Source organism: Passer montanus, unplaced genomic scaffold (genome assembly GCF_014805655.1).
Source record: "Passer montanus isolate IOZ18808 unplaced genomic scaffold, ASM1480565v1 scaffold12, whole genome shotgun sequence".
In the NCBI taxonomy this organism is placed as follows: domain Eukaryota; kingdom Metazoa; phylum Chordata; class Aves; order Passeriformes; family Passeridae; genus Passer; species Passer montanus.
The window spans coordinates 6,379,789-6,398,755 of NW_024358722.1; the positions used below are offsets into that span (position 1 = coordinate 6,379,789).

At 46.3% G+C, this 18,967-nt stretch overlaps 1 protein-coding gene across 5 annotated transcripts in view; it reads right to left on the reverse strand.

Annotated features, from left to right (window-relative positions):
• Positions 1–18,767, reverse strand: part of LOC120497017 — a 63,230-nt gene extending 44,463 nt beyond the window's left edge. For all 5 annotated transcript variants that reach the window (XR_005626410.1, XM_039698025.1, XM_039698026.1 and 2 more), the window contains exon 1: positions 18,170–18,767. Coding sequence is in view for 4 of the 5 variants with exons in the window: in XM_039698025.1 (XP_039553959.1) it covers positions 18,170–18,238 (69 nt within the window). In the remaining variant the exon portion in view is untranslated. The remainder of the gene's footprint in view (positions 1–18,169) is intronic.
• Positions 18,768–18,967: the final 200 nt, after the last annotated feature.

Sequence of the window (18,967 nt, forward strand, 5' to 3'; positions counted from 1 at the left end):
TTTGGGTCTACCAGTCACAGGCTTCCAAAATATTCACTCTTCCCTGTACAAGAGAAATTTTGCCAGCCCTTGGCCTCATATGGGTAACTCTCCTCTACTGAGCCCTCCCCAGTCCCTCAGGCAACCAGACCAATACCCTTGTGAGTTGCCTTAAACACTTTGCTAGAGGCTTTCTTCAGAGCACCTGAAAGAAAAATCTTTCAAACAAGAGACTCTAGCTTTCATGTCCCCCAAGAGAGAACCATCATTCACAGCAGGCTAACCATTAATCTTGCAGAGCTGAAATTTTTTTACCTGAAACTCCTTGCCACAATACCTCACACAGGCAAAGATTAATGGAAGATTAAAAAAAAAAAATTGTGTCAGTCTGGATAACAAGACTCTCCAAAAACTAGAGATCTATGGAATCAAAGACTAATGCTCTGACTGGCTGGAGATAAATATTTTCTCCATTGACTCTTCCAGGCTTTAACAGTACCCTCTCCTAAACGTTCAAAAACATTTCACTAAATACAGCAGTACTGTGTTCAGGCCTCTAGCCTCCCATATATTAGCCACAGATTTACTTTTGTCCAAGGCAGCACAGCCCCATTTTCCTCAGAAGTTCAGAACTGTGACACTGCTGTAGCAGTGACTTCACGTCAAAAGTCCCACCTGATCATGGCTTTATTCACAGCACATCAATTGCAGAACTGTTTAGACTGAAAGACACCTCCTGGTGTCACAATAGTCCAAGCTCCTGCTCAAGTTGGAACAACTAGAAAAGTTGCCAGGACTGTGCCCAGCACACTCTCTGCCTTAACATGCAAAATTGAAGAAAATAGGAAAAAAAAATCTTCAATTCACATAAATGTGTAAATGTTTACAACTTATGGCACAAAAGAAGCCAAAAACCAAAGGATAGGTGGCCATCCACCCTTCAGTCTTTCTTCACTACATGCATCAGAAAGCGGCCTCCCGATGATGAGGATCACCCAGTGTTACACCTGGGATCTCTGGGATCTTCAGCTCTGGCACCTGACACACCTTCAGTCAGGATAAGGACTCCTTCTGCTCCAGACAGAAACAAACTAACTTCTCCATGCATTTCATTTCTCATCCATCTCTAGTAAGGAAATACAGCTTGGTGTAAAATAACCAGATGGTATTTAAGGAAAACTTAAAAGTAAAGCTTACACTTCTGAGGGAGTTTTAACATGAAAGACAAATTAGGAGATACAAGAAATAAACTAGAGACAGAAAAATACGTCCTTCTGATCACACTGCTGCTTGTCAACTGAGTAACAAGTTGCAACTGAAATTGCCCAGGTCCTAAAGGGTCACATCAGACCCTCGAAGTCTAAAGCTCTGAAATACCTCAGACAATTAAGAAGTTCCGTTACGTTAAAGTGGAGTTCCTCTTGGTTTGGCTTCCAGAAGAGAAATTATCCTGCTATCATACAATCAAATCAATGACATTAAAAATCATCTGTGAGTTTACAAAGGATAAGAAATCTCACATCTAAGACAAACTCACTCTCCCACCAGGCTCCACTTAAAGGCTGCATTGTCCTAAAAACCTAAAATACCAACAGCATGGTTTGGTTCAGCATAGGTATGTTCATGAGGAAGAGATAATACAAAGATACAACTGACCACAGGCAACCCCTTATTCCCAGCTTGAATGAAGAATGCACACAGGCTGGAGGGCATCATTCCCAATCTCCCTCTGGGAGCAAGGGAGGGAGGAAAGGAGGGAGTTTACCTCCAGGGGGGTGGTTTCCCTGGCAGAGGCCAATACTGCCTGTGCTGCACAGACAAGGCTGTTTGTGACCCAGGCTTGCTCACTTCAGGCCAGCCACTCCAGGGGAATCTCTGCAACTGAGTGAAGTCCCTTCCACAAGCCCTGGAAAGAGACTCTGCTAAGTTGGTCTCACACCCTGGTTCCTGGCACAGAACCAGAAAGCAGTGGATGAGCTCAACAACGACTACTGGTATCTCTGTGATGGGGAACTGATTTCCATTTCTTCAGACTTCAGACTGGAGAAATGAAACCAGTACTCACTCACCCCCCCACGCCACACTGCCTACAGAGCAGCTGCTACAGACATGGGCAACCTACAGCACAGGGCTCTGCTGCTGGCTCTTCTCCATTTCCATTGCTTGGCTTTAGCAAAAACATTTCACTGAATTTCCCTAGTGTTATTTTTCCAGGTCAACAACTGGTACAGTTGCCACGGGACACTGCCTGATCTTGAATGAGGGAGGTGCCATCCTGCCAACTATAAGAGACTCTGAATTACAGAGAGTTGGAAAACAAGCTAGATGATGAGACACTGAAAGGCAGTTTTGAGCCATGGAACATTAGGAAGAAGGAAGGAATGAGTCAAACAGACCTTCAAATTAATGTGTAACTCCTTTCCCAAGATCTCCTTTAATTTTGAGAGACATTCAGTGAGTATCAGGGAGAATTTATGCTAATACAACAGGCTGGCTGTCTCCCGAAGAAAAGTTGCCAAGTTAAAGTTCAGTTCAATCTTCAAACACCCACATCTGAGATGTGACTGCCCAGGCTACATCTGGGGTTTACAGCTGGGGTCCTTCAACAGCTAAACTCCCAGCAAGAACCATCCTGGTTTGGAAAAGCTTTTCTAGAATATTTTTTCCACATTACTATGTTCCTCTTTCATTTTCACAGTAGGTCTGCCTTCAAACTCTCTTCACCATTTCCTACAGTCAAATCCAGGGCTCATAACCCTTGAATATGGTCCTGCTTGACAGAGCAGCTGTTGGGTAAATGAAAGTCAGGATAGGCCAGTGGGACACAGCACTCCCTGAGGAACCTATGGCACAAAAGAAGCCAAAAACCAAAGGATAGGTGGCCATCCACCCTTCAGTCTTTCTTCACTAAATGCATCAGAAAGCGGCCTCCTGTTGATGAGGATCACCCAGTGTTACACCTGGGATCTCTGGGATCTTCAGCTCTGGCACCTGACACACCTTCAGTCAGGATAAGGACTCCTTCTGCTCCAGACAGAAACATAAACTAACTTCTCCATGCATTTCATTTCTCATCCATCTCTAGTAAGGAAATACAGCTTGGTGTAAAATAACCAGATGGTATTTAAGGAAAACTTAAAAGTAAAGCTTACACTTCTGAGGGAGTTTTAACATGAAAGACATATTAGGAGATACAAGAAATAAACTAGAGACAGAAAAATATGTCCTTCTGATCACACTGCTGCTTGGCAATTGAGTAACAAACTGAAACTGAAATTGCCCAGGTCCTAAAGGGTCACATCACCCTCAAAGTCTAAAGCTCTGAAATACCTCAGACAATTAAGAAGTCCCGTTACGTTAAAGTGGAGTTCCTCTTGGTTTGGCTTCCAGAAGAGAAATTATCCTGCTATCATACAATCAAATCAATGACATTAAAAATCTGTGAGTTAACGAAGGATAAGAAATGTCACATCTAAGACAAACAAACTCTCCCACCAGGCTCCACTTAAAGGCTGCATTGTCCTAAAAACCTAAAACACCAACAGAATGGTTTGGTTCAGCATAGGTATGTTCATGAGGAAGAGAGAATACAAAGATACAACTGACCACAGGCAACCCCTTATTCCCAGCTTGAATGAAGAATGCACACAGGCTGGAGGGCATCATTCCCAATCTCCCTCTGGGAGCAAGGGAGGGAGGAAAGGAGGGAGTTTACCTCCAGGGGGGTGGTTTCCCTGGCAGAGGCCAATACTGCCTGTGCTGCACAGACAAGGCTGTTTGTGACCCAGGCTTGCTCACTTCAGGCCAGCCACTCCAGGGGAATCTCTGCAACTGAGTGAAGTCCCTTCCACAAGCCCTGGAAAGAGACTCTGCTAAGTTGGTCTCACACCCTGGTTCCTGGCACAGAACCAGAAAGCAGTGGATGAGCTCAACAACGACTACTGGTATCTCTGTGATGGGGAACTGATTTCCATTTCTTCAGACTTCAGACTGGAGAAATGAAACCAGTACTCACTTACCCCCCCACGCCACACTGCCTACAGAGCAGCTGCTACAGACATGGGCAACCTACAGCACAGGGCTCTGCTGCTGGCTCTTCTCCATTTCCATTGCTTGGCTTTAGCAAAAACATTTCACTGAATTTCCCTAGTGTTATTTTTCCAGGTCAACAACTGGTACAGTTGCCACGGGACACTGCCTGATCTTGAATGAGGGAGGTGCCATCCTGCCAACTATAAGAGACTCTGAATTAGAGAGAGTTGGAAAACAAGCTAGATGATGAGACACTGAAAGGCAGTTTTGAGCCATGGAACATTAGGAAGAAGGAAGGAATGAGTCAAACAGACCTTCAAATTAATGTGTAACTCCTTTCCCAAGATCTCCTTTAATTTTGAGAGACATTCAGTGAGTATCAGGGAGAATTTATGCTAATACAACAGGCTGGCTGTCTCCCGAAGAAAAGTTGCCAAGTTAAAGTTCAGTTCAATCTTCAAACACCCACATCTGAGATGTGACTGCCCAGGCTACATCTGGGGTTTACAGCTGGGGTCCTTCAACAGCTAAACTCCCAGCAAGAACCATCCTGGTTTGGAAAAGCTTTTCTAGAATATTTTTTCCACATTACTATGTTCCTCTTTCATTTTCACAGTAGGTCTGCCTTCAAACTCTCTTCACCATTTCCTACAGTCAAATCCAGGGCTCATAACCCTTGAATATGGTCCTGCTTGACAGAGCAGCTGTTGGGTAAATGAAAGTCAGGATAGGCCAGTGGGACACAGCACTCCCTGAGGCCCTTGTTTTCTAAGCCCTACCTATGCCAAGTACAGCAAAATTCCTGTTGTAGGAATGCCAGCTTCTGCATGGGCCTGGAGTGTATTAATTGTCAGTGGTTCACTGATGTGAGGGAAGCAGAGAGTCCCTCCAGGTAGACAAATCTGCAATGCTTTAACAATACAGTTATTTTTTTCATTGCTTACCATTCTCATACACTGCCAAACATAGTCACTGGCAACTCTCAGGATGCAAGTGGTGGCAGTCATTAATCAAAGAGCATGGAAACCAAGCTTCTGTTCTGAGGAGCAATGACTGACCTGCATTTCCAGAAGCACGGGCTTAAACTGGTTACCTAGATCTTGAAAGGAAGGCACAAGGCTTACATAGAACAGTGAGGATATGAGTGGTGCATGGGTGTGAGGAGGCACATGTTTGGTCCTCTTACCATTTTAAATCCTCTCCCTCATCCACCTGCACTTCCACAAATACATAGGTGTGTATTGACCATACTGTCCACAGCTTCTGGAAAGAACTAGCACCTGTGGACAAATCTGACTAGAACTAAAGCAGAGATACACTACCCTCGTGCTGGGGATCCTCATCTGCAAGCAGAGTAAGACTCTATGCAGACAAGTGCAGCGGGGCTGGCTTCAGCCCTGGAAGAGGGTTGTTTTTTTCACTGGTCAAAACACAGTTCAGGCCAACACAGCTGACTGTCTGCACTCTCTCATCTGCCCCACATCAGTTCTCTTTACAGCAGTCAGAGTGTGCAAACCTTTTTCAAAATCTTCCCCTGCTCTTCCCAGGGCTAAGCTGAGATGATTTTGCAGAAGGAAACTAAAGATAAAAACACCAGAGGGTTTACAAAACAGAAACCAACCAAACAAAAAAACCCCAAGAAACCCAGCAAGTCCCAATGCTTCATCATTAATCCAGAAAAGTATGTTTACACACCAGTGAGCCTATGGTGCTTGAACACTTGGTGTGCACAGGCACCAGAAACTAGACAGCCCACGTTCCCCAGTCCCAGGGAAGTGAATACAGCTGATGCCTGCAATTGAGACTCCTATCCACCCTGGGTCTGCTCTCAGGAACTCTGGGCAAATATTGTTACAAGAATAAAACTAAGATCATGCTTTTAAATTCCACCTGAAATAGAAATAATTACTTGCAAACAGCCTAGAACAGACTTAGTTCTACCAATGATATAGGTACCCATATAGAGGCACTCACTCCACCTATCAGGCATCACACTTCTGTGACAACAAAAGACACAAAAGGAACAGTATCAATTGAAAAATTAGCCTTTAAAAGGTGTCCTAGACAAAAACCACCCAGACTCTGTTCCTCACCATACAAAATACTCCAAATCTGAGAGAACATTATTAAGTTTATTTATCCTCAAAGCCACTATGAGAACAAGAATCTCTCTGATAAAACATAGCTGCAGTCATGTTTGGAGCCATGGTTTCACTGTTATTAATTTCACTTGTTAAAAATAGAGATAAAACAAAGTCACTACAGCACTCAATCAGCAGGTGGATGGGGTCTGGTAACAAAGGTGTTACCAGGGAAATAGAGTCTTTAATCCTTCAATTTCCTTCTTGACTTCCCAGACCGCTGTGTTCCAAAGCAAGACCACTTCTGCAGCATGGGAGCCAGGGGAATGGTGCAGCTCCATGCTGTGATACGTATCACTCCTTCTGGTAGCAAGAACTTTTACAAAATTCTCAAACTATCCTTAGGTTGTTAGCTTAAGAGGCTCATTAAGGTTTCTAGCTCTGCTACAACCACTGAAACCATACACTCCTCCAACTCCACTTCTGCCTGCACATAAAGCTCACAGGTGTGCCTCTGCCCAGCAAGTGTCCCACCAACCTCCTACACTCAGCTTCTGCTCCTCAGATACCCAGCCCAGCCTGCCCCAGCTGGCAGTCACCTGCATGGGACAGAACCACACTATGAGTTTCTCAACAGCTCTGTTACTCTACTTATAGCTGTGCTGCTGCAATAAAGAGAGCTATGGCTAATTCCTACACAAATTTCAAGGATTCTCATGAGGGTGGCATTCACCTGTTAGCTTTCTCATCCCGTGAGGGGACAACATAGCCCAGATGAGAACAAACAACGTATGAGAAAGAAGCAGCAACGCAGTTGTGATGCAGAGAGATCCCTTTGCAAAGGAGGTCCACTCCCCCGACAGCTCTCAGCTTGGAGCCCCGGCAATCCTGGCTCACACCCGGCAGGAGCAATGTTATTCAGCAGTGTTAACACCACAAAGCACAGCAATCCAGGAAGACAAAAAGGACCCCGAAGGATTAAAGACCTTCTTTACAGGGCCTCATCCACGCTGCACTAAAACACAGCGACTTAGCTCCATCTGTAATTTACAGCCCATTTGCTGCTAAACCTCAGCTCCAAACAGTCAGATTAAAAGCAACACTATTTATCAGAGGCTTAAAACCCTCTCAGACATAAGAGGAAGACAGTACAAGGGACACCTAGAACTGGAGAGGCACCTCTAATAGCTGATCTTATCTGTAATGCATTTAATTTGGGAGGGAGGATGGGAGGGAGCTGGCTGCTCGCACCGCTGCCAACCATCATCGGCCTGGCTCAGTTACTATATTGCTGTGATGGGAAAAGGTTTCCTTGCACAGGCCAGCTTCTCAGGCACTTTCCAGCAGCTCCTCAGCATTCCACGAGCCCCCTCAACCAGGGAAGCACGGCTGACAGCAGCTGGCATAAACAACACATCTGGTAACAGTTTTTCCATTCCTACTCAAAAGACTCAGAGGGCAACTGCCTTTGCCCTGAGATACTTCCTTAGTGAAGGAGAAGCTGCTTGTGTTGGGAGACCTCACTCGACACTCACCTCTGCTCAGCCATAAAGAACTACATTAGCCACATTTGCAAACACAAGGAACAATGCCTTACAGTCAGGCTGGAAAATACATTTGGAGCACATGAGACATTTCAGGCTTCTCCTCCCCTCAAAATCTCACATTAACCCCTCTGAGTGCAAGCAGATGAGAGCTGTTTCATCTCTATGGATTTACACCAAACTTCTCGTGTTTTATCAGAGGGCAAACCAGTAGGTTAATCCTTTCAGACCAGGTCTTTGATCCGTCTGGTCAGGCACCTTCAAAGTAAGAGTCAGGAGCATGTCATAACTTGCAATGTCTCTCACTGCACCAGATCCTTTCCTGGTAAATATTTTGTGATTCCTAGTGGTTCCTATTTGGGAAAATCTGACAAATGGGTTGTCAGATCATCCCACACATGGAGGGGTGACCTAGAAAAGAAGACATAATTTGAATATTCACAAAGACAGAATTTGAATATTCACTCTCTTCTCCAATATACAGGACAGGAGGCACAAAATTAAATTAGTATGAGGTAGGTGCTAAACAAATAACAGGTGATCATTTGGCAGTGTGTAGTTGAGGTGTGAAATACTCTGCTATGGGATGTTCTGGATGTAAATACCCCTACACAGATTTGGTGGTGTAAAATGAACAGGTTTAAGGCAGAAGAAACTTACTAGGTTACTAATGCAGGAGGATAGGCTACTGGGGGAAACTGTAGGTCTAACATGGGATGGATGCTCCTAAATCCCATTCATGGAAGCAGAACAGAGCACCATGCAATTACTTGCAATGTCACAACATTGTAAGGGGGATGCACACAGCAAAGTGTGAGTGTTGTGCCAGGTCCAACCCACCACAGAATGCTACTGAGACAGTGTCCAAGTGCTACATAATAAATTAGCATCCCCATATATCAGGTCAGGGGCAAGATGGGAAAAGCTACACTGCACTGCAGCCCTCTGCAAAACGCCATTGAGGGGCTTACCAAAAGTGATTGGCCCTGTCCAAGCCAGAACAAAAAGGGTTCTCTGTGAACAAAAAAATCTATACATGGAAGCTGCTGATTTTTCAAGCCTCTAAATTATTTCAGTTTATATGCTTCACACCAAATACCTCTGTTCTTTCCTCTTAATTAGCCTTTGGCCATAGAAATTTATTCCCTTGGAATAAGCAACTCATAGGAATAAAGAAAAAACTATATTAAAAAAAAGCACACACAAGAATAGTCTAGCTGCAGACAACTGTCTGGAATAACCACTTGGCTTTGTGTGTAATAACTGGGTGACAGGATATGGAAGGATTATTTTATATTTTTCCAGCTTACATCCAGACACACTCTTAGCAAACTGGAGAACTTAGCTGCCTGTCTGGCACCTTTCCTTAAGATGGGAAATTCCCCATTCAACCAAAGGAAATTTTATTCTCATCTTATGTCCATATAGAGCTTGGCAGATTGTGTCATGCCAAGAAGCAAGGACATCAGTTAAATAAAAACCAGCATGCATCATGGAAACAATGTGACCCTGTTAGGAAGGAGTAAGATGAGACAGATTGCTGAACAAAATAGGTGTGAAAGGATAGGATCTTTGTGCTATCAGCAACTCAGATTGTGTGATCTCCTTGAAATCCTGGCTCAAACCAGGTTTGCAGCCCAGACAAATCAATTAATCAGCTACCAAGCAATAGTTTGGTCCCTAGATATATCAGAAACCAAGGCCCACCTATTCTCATTGTGAATATTTATGAACATTGAGGTATTTGGACATCTCACAAATACCAGCCATCCTTTCATAAATCTAAATTTAGATAAGGACCATCTACCTTGAAGTCAGGCAACAAACCTCAGGTGAACCTATCCATGAAACGGGAGACATGACTAATAAAAGCCTCCTCTGGAGACCTAAACTCAGGAATTGGTTTCCTTTTCCTCCTCAGAAAGTGTTTCAAGCCCTGAACTCATAGTTCTTCTCATATAGCTGGAGCTAGGATGGGGAGGTGAATCCAGGCAAAGCTGCAGAGGCCTTTTCTCAGGTGTTTGCGGGGCACAAGGACCAACCAACACAGTCATGCCGTTTGAGGAAGGCAACCAACAGCCTAGCAGGCTACCATGCCTTAGGGATACCTCCCCAGGTTTCACCACATCTCCTGGCTCACAACACTCATCTGAGGGTGCATGCCAGACACACAGACATGGATCTGCTCCCAGGACCACAGCTCAGGCCTTGGCAAGCTGGATTCTCTGCAGCAGGCTGAGCCTGGATGACGAGCTGCCTGGAGAGAAGAGTGCCGGGAGGAGAGGGCTGGAAACAAAGAAACAAGGGGCTGGTCCACACCCGCTGCTTTGTAAAGCACTCACAGAATCTTCTTTGGGCTTCTAGCCCCTGCCACCTTTAGATGACATTCTGTTGTGCTAACACAAAATAACTCAAAAGAACCAGGATTTAGATTACTGCACATGCAGCCATGCAACCACTTCGGTGCAAATCTACCAAGCAAGATAACTTTCTTACATACAAGTCTAAGAGGAAGTTTCCATAAGCATCCACGGTATTTCACCCTCCATGAAGCCGTCAAGGATGGTCCAGTGAACTACCCATGTGAGTTCTTCACAAGGGTACTCTGCTGTGGCATTCCAGTTCTGCTAGAGCTGCTCAAAAGGACAACAGCAAAAGTTCACCTGGCTGAGCACTTGGTGTGCAATGATTACAAAGGAGATTAAAACAACAACAACAAACCAAAAAAACAACCCTACCACTCATCATGTAAGATCTGCTCCCTCTGCCTCAGCCAGCTCCTAAGACACCCCAGCCTAAAAATGCCTGTCCTACAGGAACTGAACAATTCAGTGTGACATATAGACTGAGGTACATATGGCTGCCAAGTCTGTGTCCAAACAGACCAGCCCATGGCAGAGAGGAAGTTATAATGGGCACAAAAAGCAAGAACATACCAAGAGAGGGAAGAAAAACCTAGACACCCTGAGGTGTCCACCCCCAAGGAGTGGCCATGCCAAACCAGAAAAGCTGTGCTTCACCTGCTTGCTGCATCCCCGCAGCCTGGGCAGCCCTGTGCCCAGAGTGGCTCTGCACAGGTCACACCGGGCCATATGTCCTCCACATCGACTGTCAGGCCTGGGTCACAGCAGAGTTCGCTGCGCAGGGAATGCTTTCAGTGCAGATAAAGGTCACAACTAATTGGCTTTTCTCTAAATCCTTGCCTGGGTGTTCCCGCTGAGTACTTGTGGGTGGTGCTGGTGCCTCTGCACAAGCAGCTCAGCTGGCTGACCGCTGGTCACCGGCGGCAGGAGCACAAACACGGCCACGCACAGCAGCTCCCGCGCAGCCCTGCACGCACATACCTGGGATGCCGGTTGCTAGGAAGAGCTGGATCACCCGGCAACCTGAATCCCACTCAACAGGAGAACAGGGGCTACAGATAAAGGCACGGGGGTGGGAGGGGTTGGCGCTGCCTACAATGTGTGTGGGAGTGTTATTTCCCACTGAAAAGGGAATACAGCCCTTGGTTCCCATTCTGAAGAAGCCAAACAACACTGCTGTGACCCCAGGCATGCTCCAGGAACAGCCAGGGAAGCTGGCCAGGCTGACACACTACAGCAGAGTGGTGTTCTGCCCACCCACCACTAAGAACTCTCCTAAGCAGATGCAAGCCTTGCTTTTTACAATAAAAGGTGAACCTACTTTTTTGTGAAAGCCATATAATTAAAATAAATAATGCCCTGGTTTTGCCTTGTTTTCACGTCAAATATGAGCTCTTTACGTGCTCAAGAAGACATTTAGCATCCCAAACAGTTCAACAATTTGGAACTTGTAAGACAATGCATGACAGCAGGAAATGAAGAACTGCACTATTCATCAAAGAAAAATAATCTGTTTTCACTGAAATCCCCAAGTTAAATACATAGCACTGACTTTTCAGAATTTAGTTTTTCATTCAAATAAAAACCAAGAATTGGGAAACACAAGGCAAAGTAATGAGATTTATTTGTGCCTTTGGGAGGTGGACTTTTTTTAAGCTAGTCCACAGTTTCCTATCAGTCATAAAGGCCAGCTGAGAGAATGTGTCAACAAACTACCTCAATGTCAACGAATGCCCCATCATGCTGTATATGTAGTTATCTGCAATTTGTCTGAAGTATCACTCCTTAGAATTAAGTCATTACAGGAGATTATCAGTGCTGAATGTCTGCACAGAAAAGATGACAACCCTCAAAGATTCAGATCTTCAAAGCCAAGTAGAAAGAATTGCAAACCTATTATTTTACAATGCCTCAGGCAAAAGTCTCAAAAACCTAAGGCTTAAAGTGGCTGGGATTGCCTGTTCTATTCTTTGCCCTAGCTAAGTATCTATCACAGCCTTTCTAACCCACAAACATACATATTTCCAGTCCAAATTATCACAAGCCTAACTTCAGGCATATTCATAGGTACTCCAAAAGTCAAAATTGTACTTGCACACTTAGATTCACGCATTTGTGTCTTTCCTGAAATTAGGACAAACCAGAAGCATCTAATGTAGCCAGCTGGTATAACAGGAAGAAAAGCAAAGTTTCAATGTAAAACAGAGTCCTCTAGCTTTAGAGGAATGAACCTGTGGCATCTGCTGAAAAACCCACAAAGGAGAGAAAACCTGCACACATCACAGCAGACAAAGCTAAATTTTCCCTGCACCAAGCTGAAGACCTGTGACACACAACAAGCAATCAGCCCAAAGGAAGGCAGAAATCAGTCTGTCCTCATTCACAGTAAGCCTGAGCACTTATGCAGATCTTTGAAAGCATACCTACCGTGCATCAATAATAATGCTACTCCACTCCTTTTTTTTTTGCTCTAAGGAGAAAAAAAATAATGCTCCCAGCTCCACAGAATAACAAGCTGGCTGCAGGAGTCACTGCCTGCAGCCTTGAGGTTCACTTTGCACAGCCAGCTGAATCCCCTTCCTACAGGGAGGATGAAGATGGTTCCCAGTTGCCTGTCAGGGCTGGCCAGCCAGACCAGAGTCTCATAGCTGATTCCAGGTAGAGATGCCAGTAGAAAATAACTGAGATGACTTTCTGGCCCCCAGTGCTGTGTATGCACACATATGAGCTGCAAGAGTACATGAAGAGAACTGACACAGTGCCTTTGTTAGCACCTAGCACACAACCCCCTTTAAAGAAGTAAAAGATTAAAGTTATGTAGAACAGTTCCCTATCATCAGAACACTCACATTTGACTTTGTATCACTTATCAACATTAAGGAAGTGACAAACTGTATTACCTCTGCCCAAGACCAAAGTGAATATGCCAAGTACATAAGTAATTTAACAACTTTTGTTGATTAGAACATCAGTTATATCACCTCCAAAGTTGTTTGTGTCAACAGCAAGTTGGAATGAAATTGCCACCTTTAAAGTGCTCAGTCTTCTTTAGCTGCATGTTCCAGCCAGTTAATTTTTTAACACACCACAATCCAACTGTTTCATTCTGATAACACCTAGGGCCACTAATTAAGGGCTTAGTTTGACTGGCAATGCACAGACTTGTTCCAGCCAGATGCTCCCTGCCCGAAGGAGCTTGCTTGCAAGCAAAGCTCAGAAAACAGACACCCACACTTGAGCCACTACATAAATAGCAAGGCCCCAAGAGTTATAGAGAAACTTGGAAGAAGCACATTTGTGTGAGAAACCCCTAGCCCAAATTGCGGGGATGAATAAGACATTTGATTTGCAGAAAGCTCATGGAGTTGGTTAGAGAACACTTCTAAGGGCTCAATATCAGTACTCCATCACAAACCCACATGCAAGCCTCAGATAGGTATTTTAAAAGCTCCTTGATCAGCCTGACTTAATAGTTCACGAAGTGCTTCTCAGGGCTACAAGTCTAAAACTAGGAAAGAAAATCATAAAAAACTACACTAGACTGTAATACTGGACAACTAACACAAAAAAAAAAATCAGGCATTGAGTTACAGGTGCCTCTCACTTTCCTGGTTTTGAAGCATTTCTGTTCTGAAACAGACCCAGCTGCCAGCCATTATCAAAGATGATCCCTAACCTGTAAAGTCAGACCCACTTCTGGCTCAAAAGCAGCCAAAAAGGTTCCTGAATTTGGCCTAATATCTAGCCAATAACACCAGACCATTGAAGCAAGTGGTAGACCAAAGACTGAGGCACCAGGCAATGCCCTCTCCTTTCTTGGATTGAGCCACAGAAGCTGAAGGTTGAAGAGCTGAAGCTCTTAAGCTAACAGGCTGTGCTATGAGCTCAGGAGCAGACATGCTGCCCCTGCTCCAGGGGCACAAGTACCCAAGGGAAAGACACCTCAGAAAACTTGACATCCACAAATCCACAGGCTCTGATGAGATGCTTCCACAAATGTTGAGAAAGCTGGCAAATACCATGGCTAGGCCATTCATGATCATCTTTGGAAGGTCATGGAGATCAGGAGAGGTGCCTGAGAACTGGAAAAAAGCAAATGTTATCCCGGTCTTCAAAAAAGGCAAGAATTAGGAGTTAGAGAACTACCAGCCAGTCCGCCTCACCTTAATCCCTAGAAATGTGACGGAATGCCTCATTCTGGAGGTCATGTCTATCCACACGGATGACAAGGAGTTGTCAGCATGAATTTACCAATGCTATGCCTGACAAACCCAATTGCTTCCTAAAAGGAAAAAACTACACAGCTGGATAAAGGGAGAGCAGTGGATATTGTCTACATGGACTTCAGCAAGACTTTCAACACAAGGCTCTCACAACATCCTCACAGGCAAACTCAGGAAGCGTGGACTGGATGAGTAGACAGTGAGGTGAATAGGCTGATGGTCATAATCAGTGGTAGATGGTCTGGCTGAAGGCCTGTCATTAGAGGTATCCTCCAAAGTTCAGGACCGGGCTCAATGTTGTTTAACTCATTCATCAATGACTTGGATGAAGGGACAGATGCCTCCTCATTGAGTTCACTGATGTCACAAATTTGGGAGGAGTGGCTGATACCCCAGAGGGTTGTGCAGCCCTTCAGAAGGACAGGTTGGAGAGATGGGCACAGAGGAACCTTCTGAAATTCAACAAAGCTAAGTGCAGAGTCCTGCACCTAAGGAAGAACAACCCCATGGACCAGCACACAGCTGACAGCTGTGGTTGACCTGCTGGAAAGCAGCTCTGTGGACAAGGACCTTGGGGTCCTGGTGGACAACAAGACATCCATGAGCCAGCGGTGTGTCCTGCTGCCAAGAAAAGCAGTGCTGTCCTGGGGTGCCTCAGGAAGAGCACTGCCAGCAGGTCGAGGAGGTGATCCTGCCCTCTACTCAGCCCTGGTGAGGCCACACCTGGAGTGCTGTGTCCAGTTCTGGGCTCCTCAGTACAAGAGAGACGTGGAGCTCCTGAGTGTGTCTAGGGGAGGGGGTAGCAAAAATGATTAAGGGACTGGAACATCCCTCTTACCAGGAAAGGCTGAGGGAGCTGGGCCTGGTCAGTTTCAAAGAGAGGCAACAGAAAGAATCTCATCAATGTATATAAATACCTGATAAGGGGGTGTCAAGAAGATGGAGCCAGGCTCTTCTCAGTGGTGCTGAGCAATAGGACAAGGGGCAACAGGCAGGAACAAATAGATGCACGGGAAGTTTCACCTGAACACGAGGAAAAACTTCTTTACTGTATAGGTGACCAAGCCCAGAGAGGTTGTGGAGTCTCCCTCACCAGGGATATACAAGAACTGTCTGGACACTATCCTGTGCCATGTGCTCTACCATGACCCTGTTTGAGCAGGGAACCTGGAACAGATGATTCTGGAACTGTGATTCCTTCCAACCTTACCCATTCTGGGATTCTGTGAAGCAAGGTCAGCTGTCTTCCAAGGCGAGGCACTCAAATTTGAACTCTATCACACTTGACAGCCCAACCACCCTTATTAGAAACTACTGGCTGATCAGGCTAACCCAACATGAGGTGAAGTGTCAGTCAGTCCTTCCCTTCCACCATGGTGACTTATGGTGAAAGGGAAATGGAAGGACACTTTCTGAGAGACACCAGCACATCTTGAGTCAAAGTCCTCTGAGCAGCCCTAGCTGCCAACTGCCTAAAGGCCAGCTTTAGAATGGAAAAAGAGAAGTCCATTACATCAACACCCAAAGATTGCATATTTTGTGGTTTCGCTTACAGAAGGCCATGGCATCCTCTCAGCTTCTCCAAGCAGGGGAAAACTAGGAGGACCTATTACAGCCACACTAAACCAATTCGGGACACTTCTTACAAAAATAAAACCTTCACAGTGGGCAGAAATTTCATCCTGAAAAGATTTCCAAAGCTTGGATTACAATCCAAGATTGGTCAAATCTTCCACACTTGTAAAAATGAGTTGACAGTTTACCCAAAGACAGCCTCCTGGGACTTTGGCTAACTTCAGTACAGTTGTAACCTAGAAGCACAACAGCAGCTTGCTTTTCCTTCAATTTGGGAACTTCACAAAAAACTCAAAGTGCTAAAGCAAGTGGGCAGTGAAGGAGATGAGCAGCTAAGCACACTGTTGTTAAAGCTCAGAAAGCACTTGGTGAATGTAGATCAGTTCTTACTCTATCCAAACTTGATGCTCATTCTCCACTTTCACCGCTACACAGGGCTACAGACCTGGTTTTGTGCTCTCACCTAACTTTTCACTAGGTTTCGGTGACAGCACACTGGACCTTTTAAATAATGCATTGACCATACAAGCCAGAATACGTACAGGCCTGCACAGACACAGAGCAAGGCCAAGACGGCTGAGTCTGGTCAGTGCCTGGCAGCCCACATCATGAGGGCAGTAGAGCAAAATGGTACAGGACATTTGGCCTTGACACAGGGTCCATGCACAGCACAGCCACCAGAAGCTTGCACACTGCTCACCCCCTGTGACACCTACCCAGGGTCCATACCTGCAAGGAGCTCTGGTCCAACACCTAAGACACAGCACTGCCCACTCCATTAAGCAATTAGTATGCTGCTGCAAGGCTCAACCAAGACCAGGCAGCTGCACATGGTCCCCAAAGGCCTACAAAACAGATTTAAACCCAGAGTTTGCAAGTCTGGCTTTCTGCCCATACACATGTGTACCAGTCATTGTAGCACTCCCCACTGCAGGCTGCAAAGACAGCTCTGATGGGCTATGCAAAAGCCTTGCAAGCAAGGCACAGTGCAAGCTTGACTGTCTCCACTGAGCCTGCAAAAATGCAGACCACCTGTCTGCAGCACAAAACCTTGGCACTAACATGAACAAAATGGCTGCAGATGCCCACTCATGCACATTTTCCTGCATGCCTCCAAGCATCCTGAAGGCTGTGTCTGCCTCTGAGAGCTCCTTCCAAAGAGTCTCAAGGTTTCACAACCTGAGGCTCCAAGAGACAAACAATAAAGCTAAAGGAGGAGATTGCAGCCCAAGGCCCAGAAACACAGTGTTAAAAAAACCCTCACTGCCTCTGCAAATACTCTGCACTGAATCAATCCACTACAACCTAAAGCATTGCCCTTACTTTACTTCCAAAAATAAAATCTAACCCAGCCTCCCCTGAGAGCCACAGAATGTGCAATCCCCAGAGGAAAAAGTACAGCAAACTTTGTTAGAAACAGTGCTGATGTTTCATCAAAGTTGCCATCAGCCTGTCCAGAGTGACTGCGCAGAAGTGCAGCCACACGGCAATGAGCCTCTGTGTAACACATACAAAAGACTCCACTAGAGTCTGGTATACGGATCCCCAGCCCCCAACTCAGGCAACGAGGGCTGCTACTTTTCCCAGATCCCTTCTTTCATTTGGGGCCAGGTGCTGCACTTCCCACAGTACTGGTGCAAATCCAGAGTAACTCTGCTGATTTCAAGGGATATCCCTTGGTTCACAACAATTCTGCCAAATCAGGATCTGGTATTTTTTTCTCATTCGTCATGGCTCCATTTTTATCCCGCAGTATATGGCTCAAAAATTCCTCTTTATATTTGGCAGGAAGGGCTTAGACAGTTCTTATCCTGAATCTGTGGTCCTCAGTTTTATTTTAAACATTAAAAACGGATGTAAGAAGAATCTGGAAAGCTATGGGTCAAAACAATGATCCAGCTTGCAAACTTCAGCTCAGATTCTGGCCTTCAGGACCAGAAGAGAGAGAAATGCAAATAACGAGCTGAAAGGCATTTTAGGTAAATCATGTTTGTACAGTACCTAGCACAGTGGGGTTCTAGCCTGGAAAGGGCTGAGAGGCTACAGATTGCCCACGTACATGGGTATCTAGGCAAATACCTACATAATGTGAATCCCATCAAAAGGAAAACATTCTAAAGAGCAGCCAGCTGCATCTGTCTTCATACACCTTTCTGTATTATCTGAATTGTGCAGGGTAATTCCGAGTGCAAAGGAACGGGACTTTAAGTAACAGGAATACAGCCTAGGCCAGTTCCTCCTGAGCACACTGGCTGAGAGGAAACTGACCCAGCATAATAAACACTGCAAGTTTCCAGCTTCTCAAGGCCCTCTTAGTAGTTACCTGAAGGGGACAAAAAAAAACCAACCGAGACAAAACCGGCTTTTCTTACCTTTAGCTGGAAAGGTTGAATTTCGTTCAAACTCTGGTTCCTGAGCTTTTTGGTGAGGATCTTCAGCATGGTACAAATCCGAGGAGCCAAGAAAGGGTTAAGCACACACACACGCACGCATCTGCATCTGCCGCGCCGCTGCCGCTACGCCCGGCGGAGCTGCGCGGAGCTCGCATCCAGCACGCCAGGTACGCGGCGGCGGGGCACGGCTCCCTCCGCACGGCCGCTCCCGGCTCGGCCCCTTCCCCTCCGCACCCCGTCCTGCAGCCCGCAGCGCTGGGACGCAAAGGGAACCCCTCTCCAAAGCCTGCGGGGAAAAAAACTGAGCACCAAACTTCCTCTGCCGTCCACCCCCTCCTCAGTTACGCTTCAGAAAGGAGGGAGGTACCAGCTGGCAGCGTGCTGCAGGGGACAAGAGACACTGGGCGCAGAGCGCTCACTGCGGGACGGCGGAGCTCGCTGGCCGTGGCGCCGGGCTCCGCTCATGGCAGCGCTCCCGCCCGCTCAGCCCCGGGCGGGCACCGGGCATCGCGGGCCGCCGCCGCCACCCCAGGCTCCCTCCGGCACCGCCGCCACGGGAAACTTGTAACAAGCGGCGGCTGCCGCGGCGCACATTGGCCCGACGGGGCGGGACGGGGCGGGACGAGGCGGGGACTCCGCTTAAAGGGTCACCGGCCCTTGCCGACCGCCGGCGGTCCTTGAGTCCCCCGAGCTGGGCGGGCTTTGCTCGGTGTGTAGGGGACTGGTAGCTGCCTCTGCGCCACCGCATCCTGGCTCGCAGCCCGCTCAGTCCAGGGA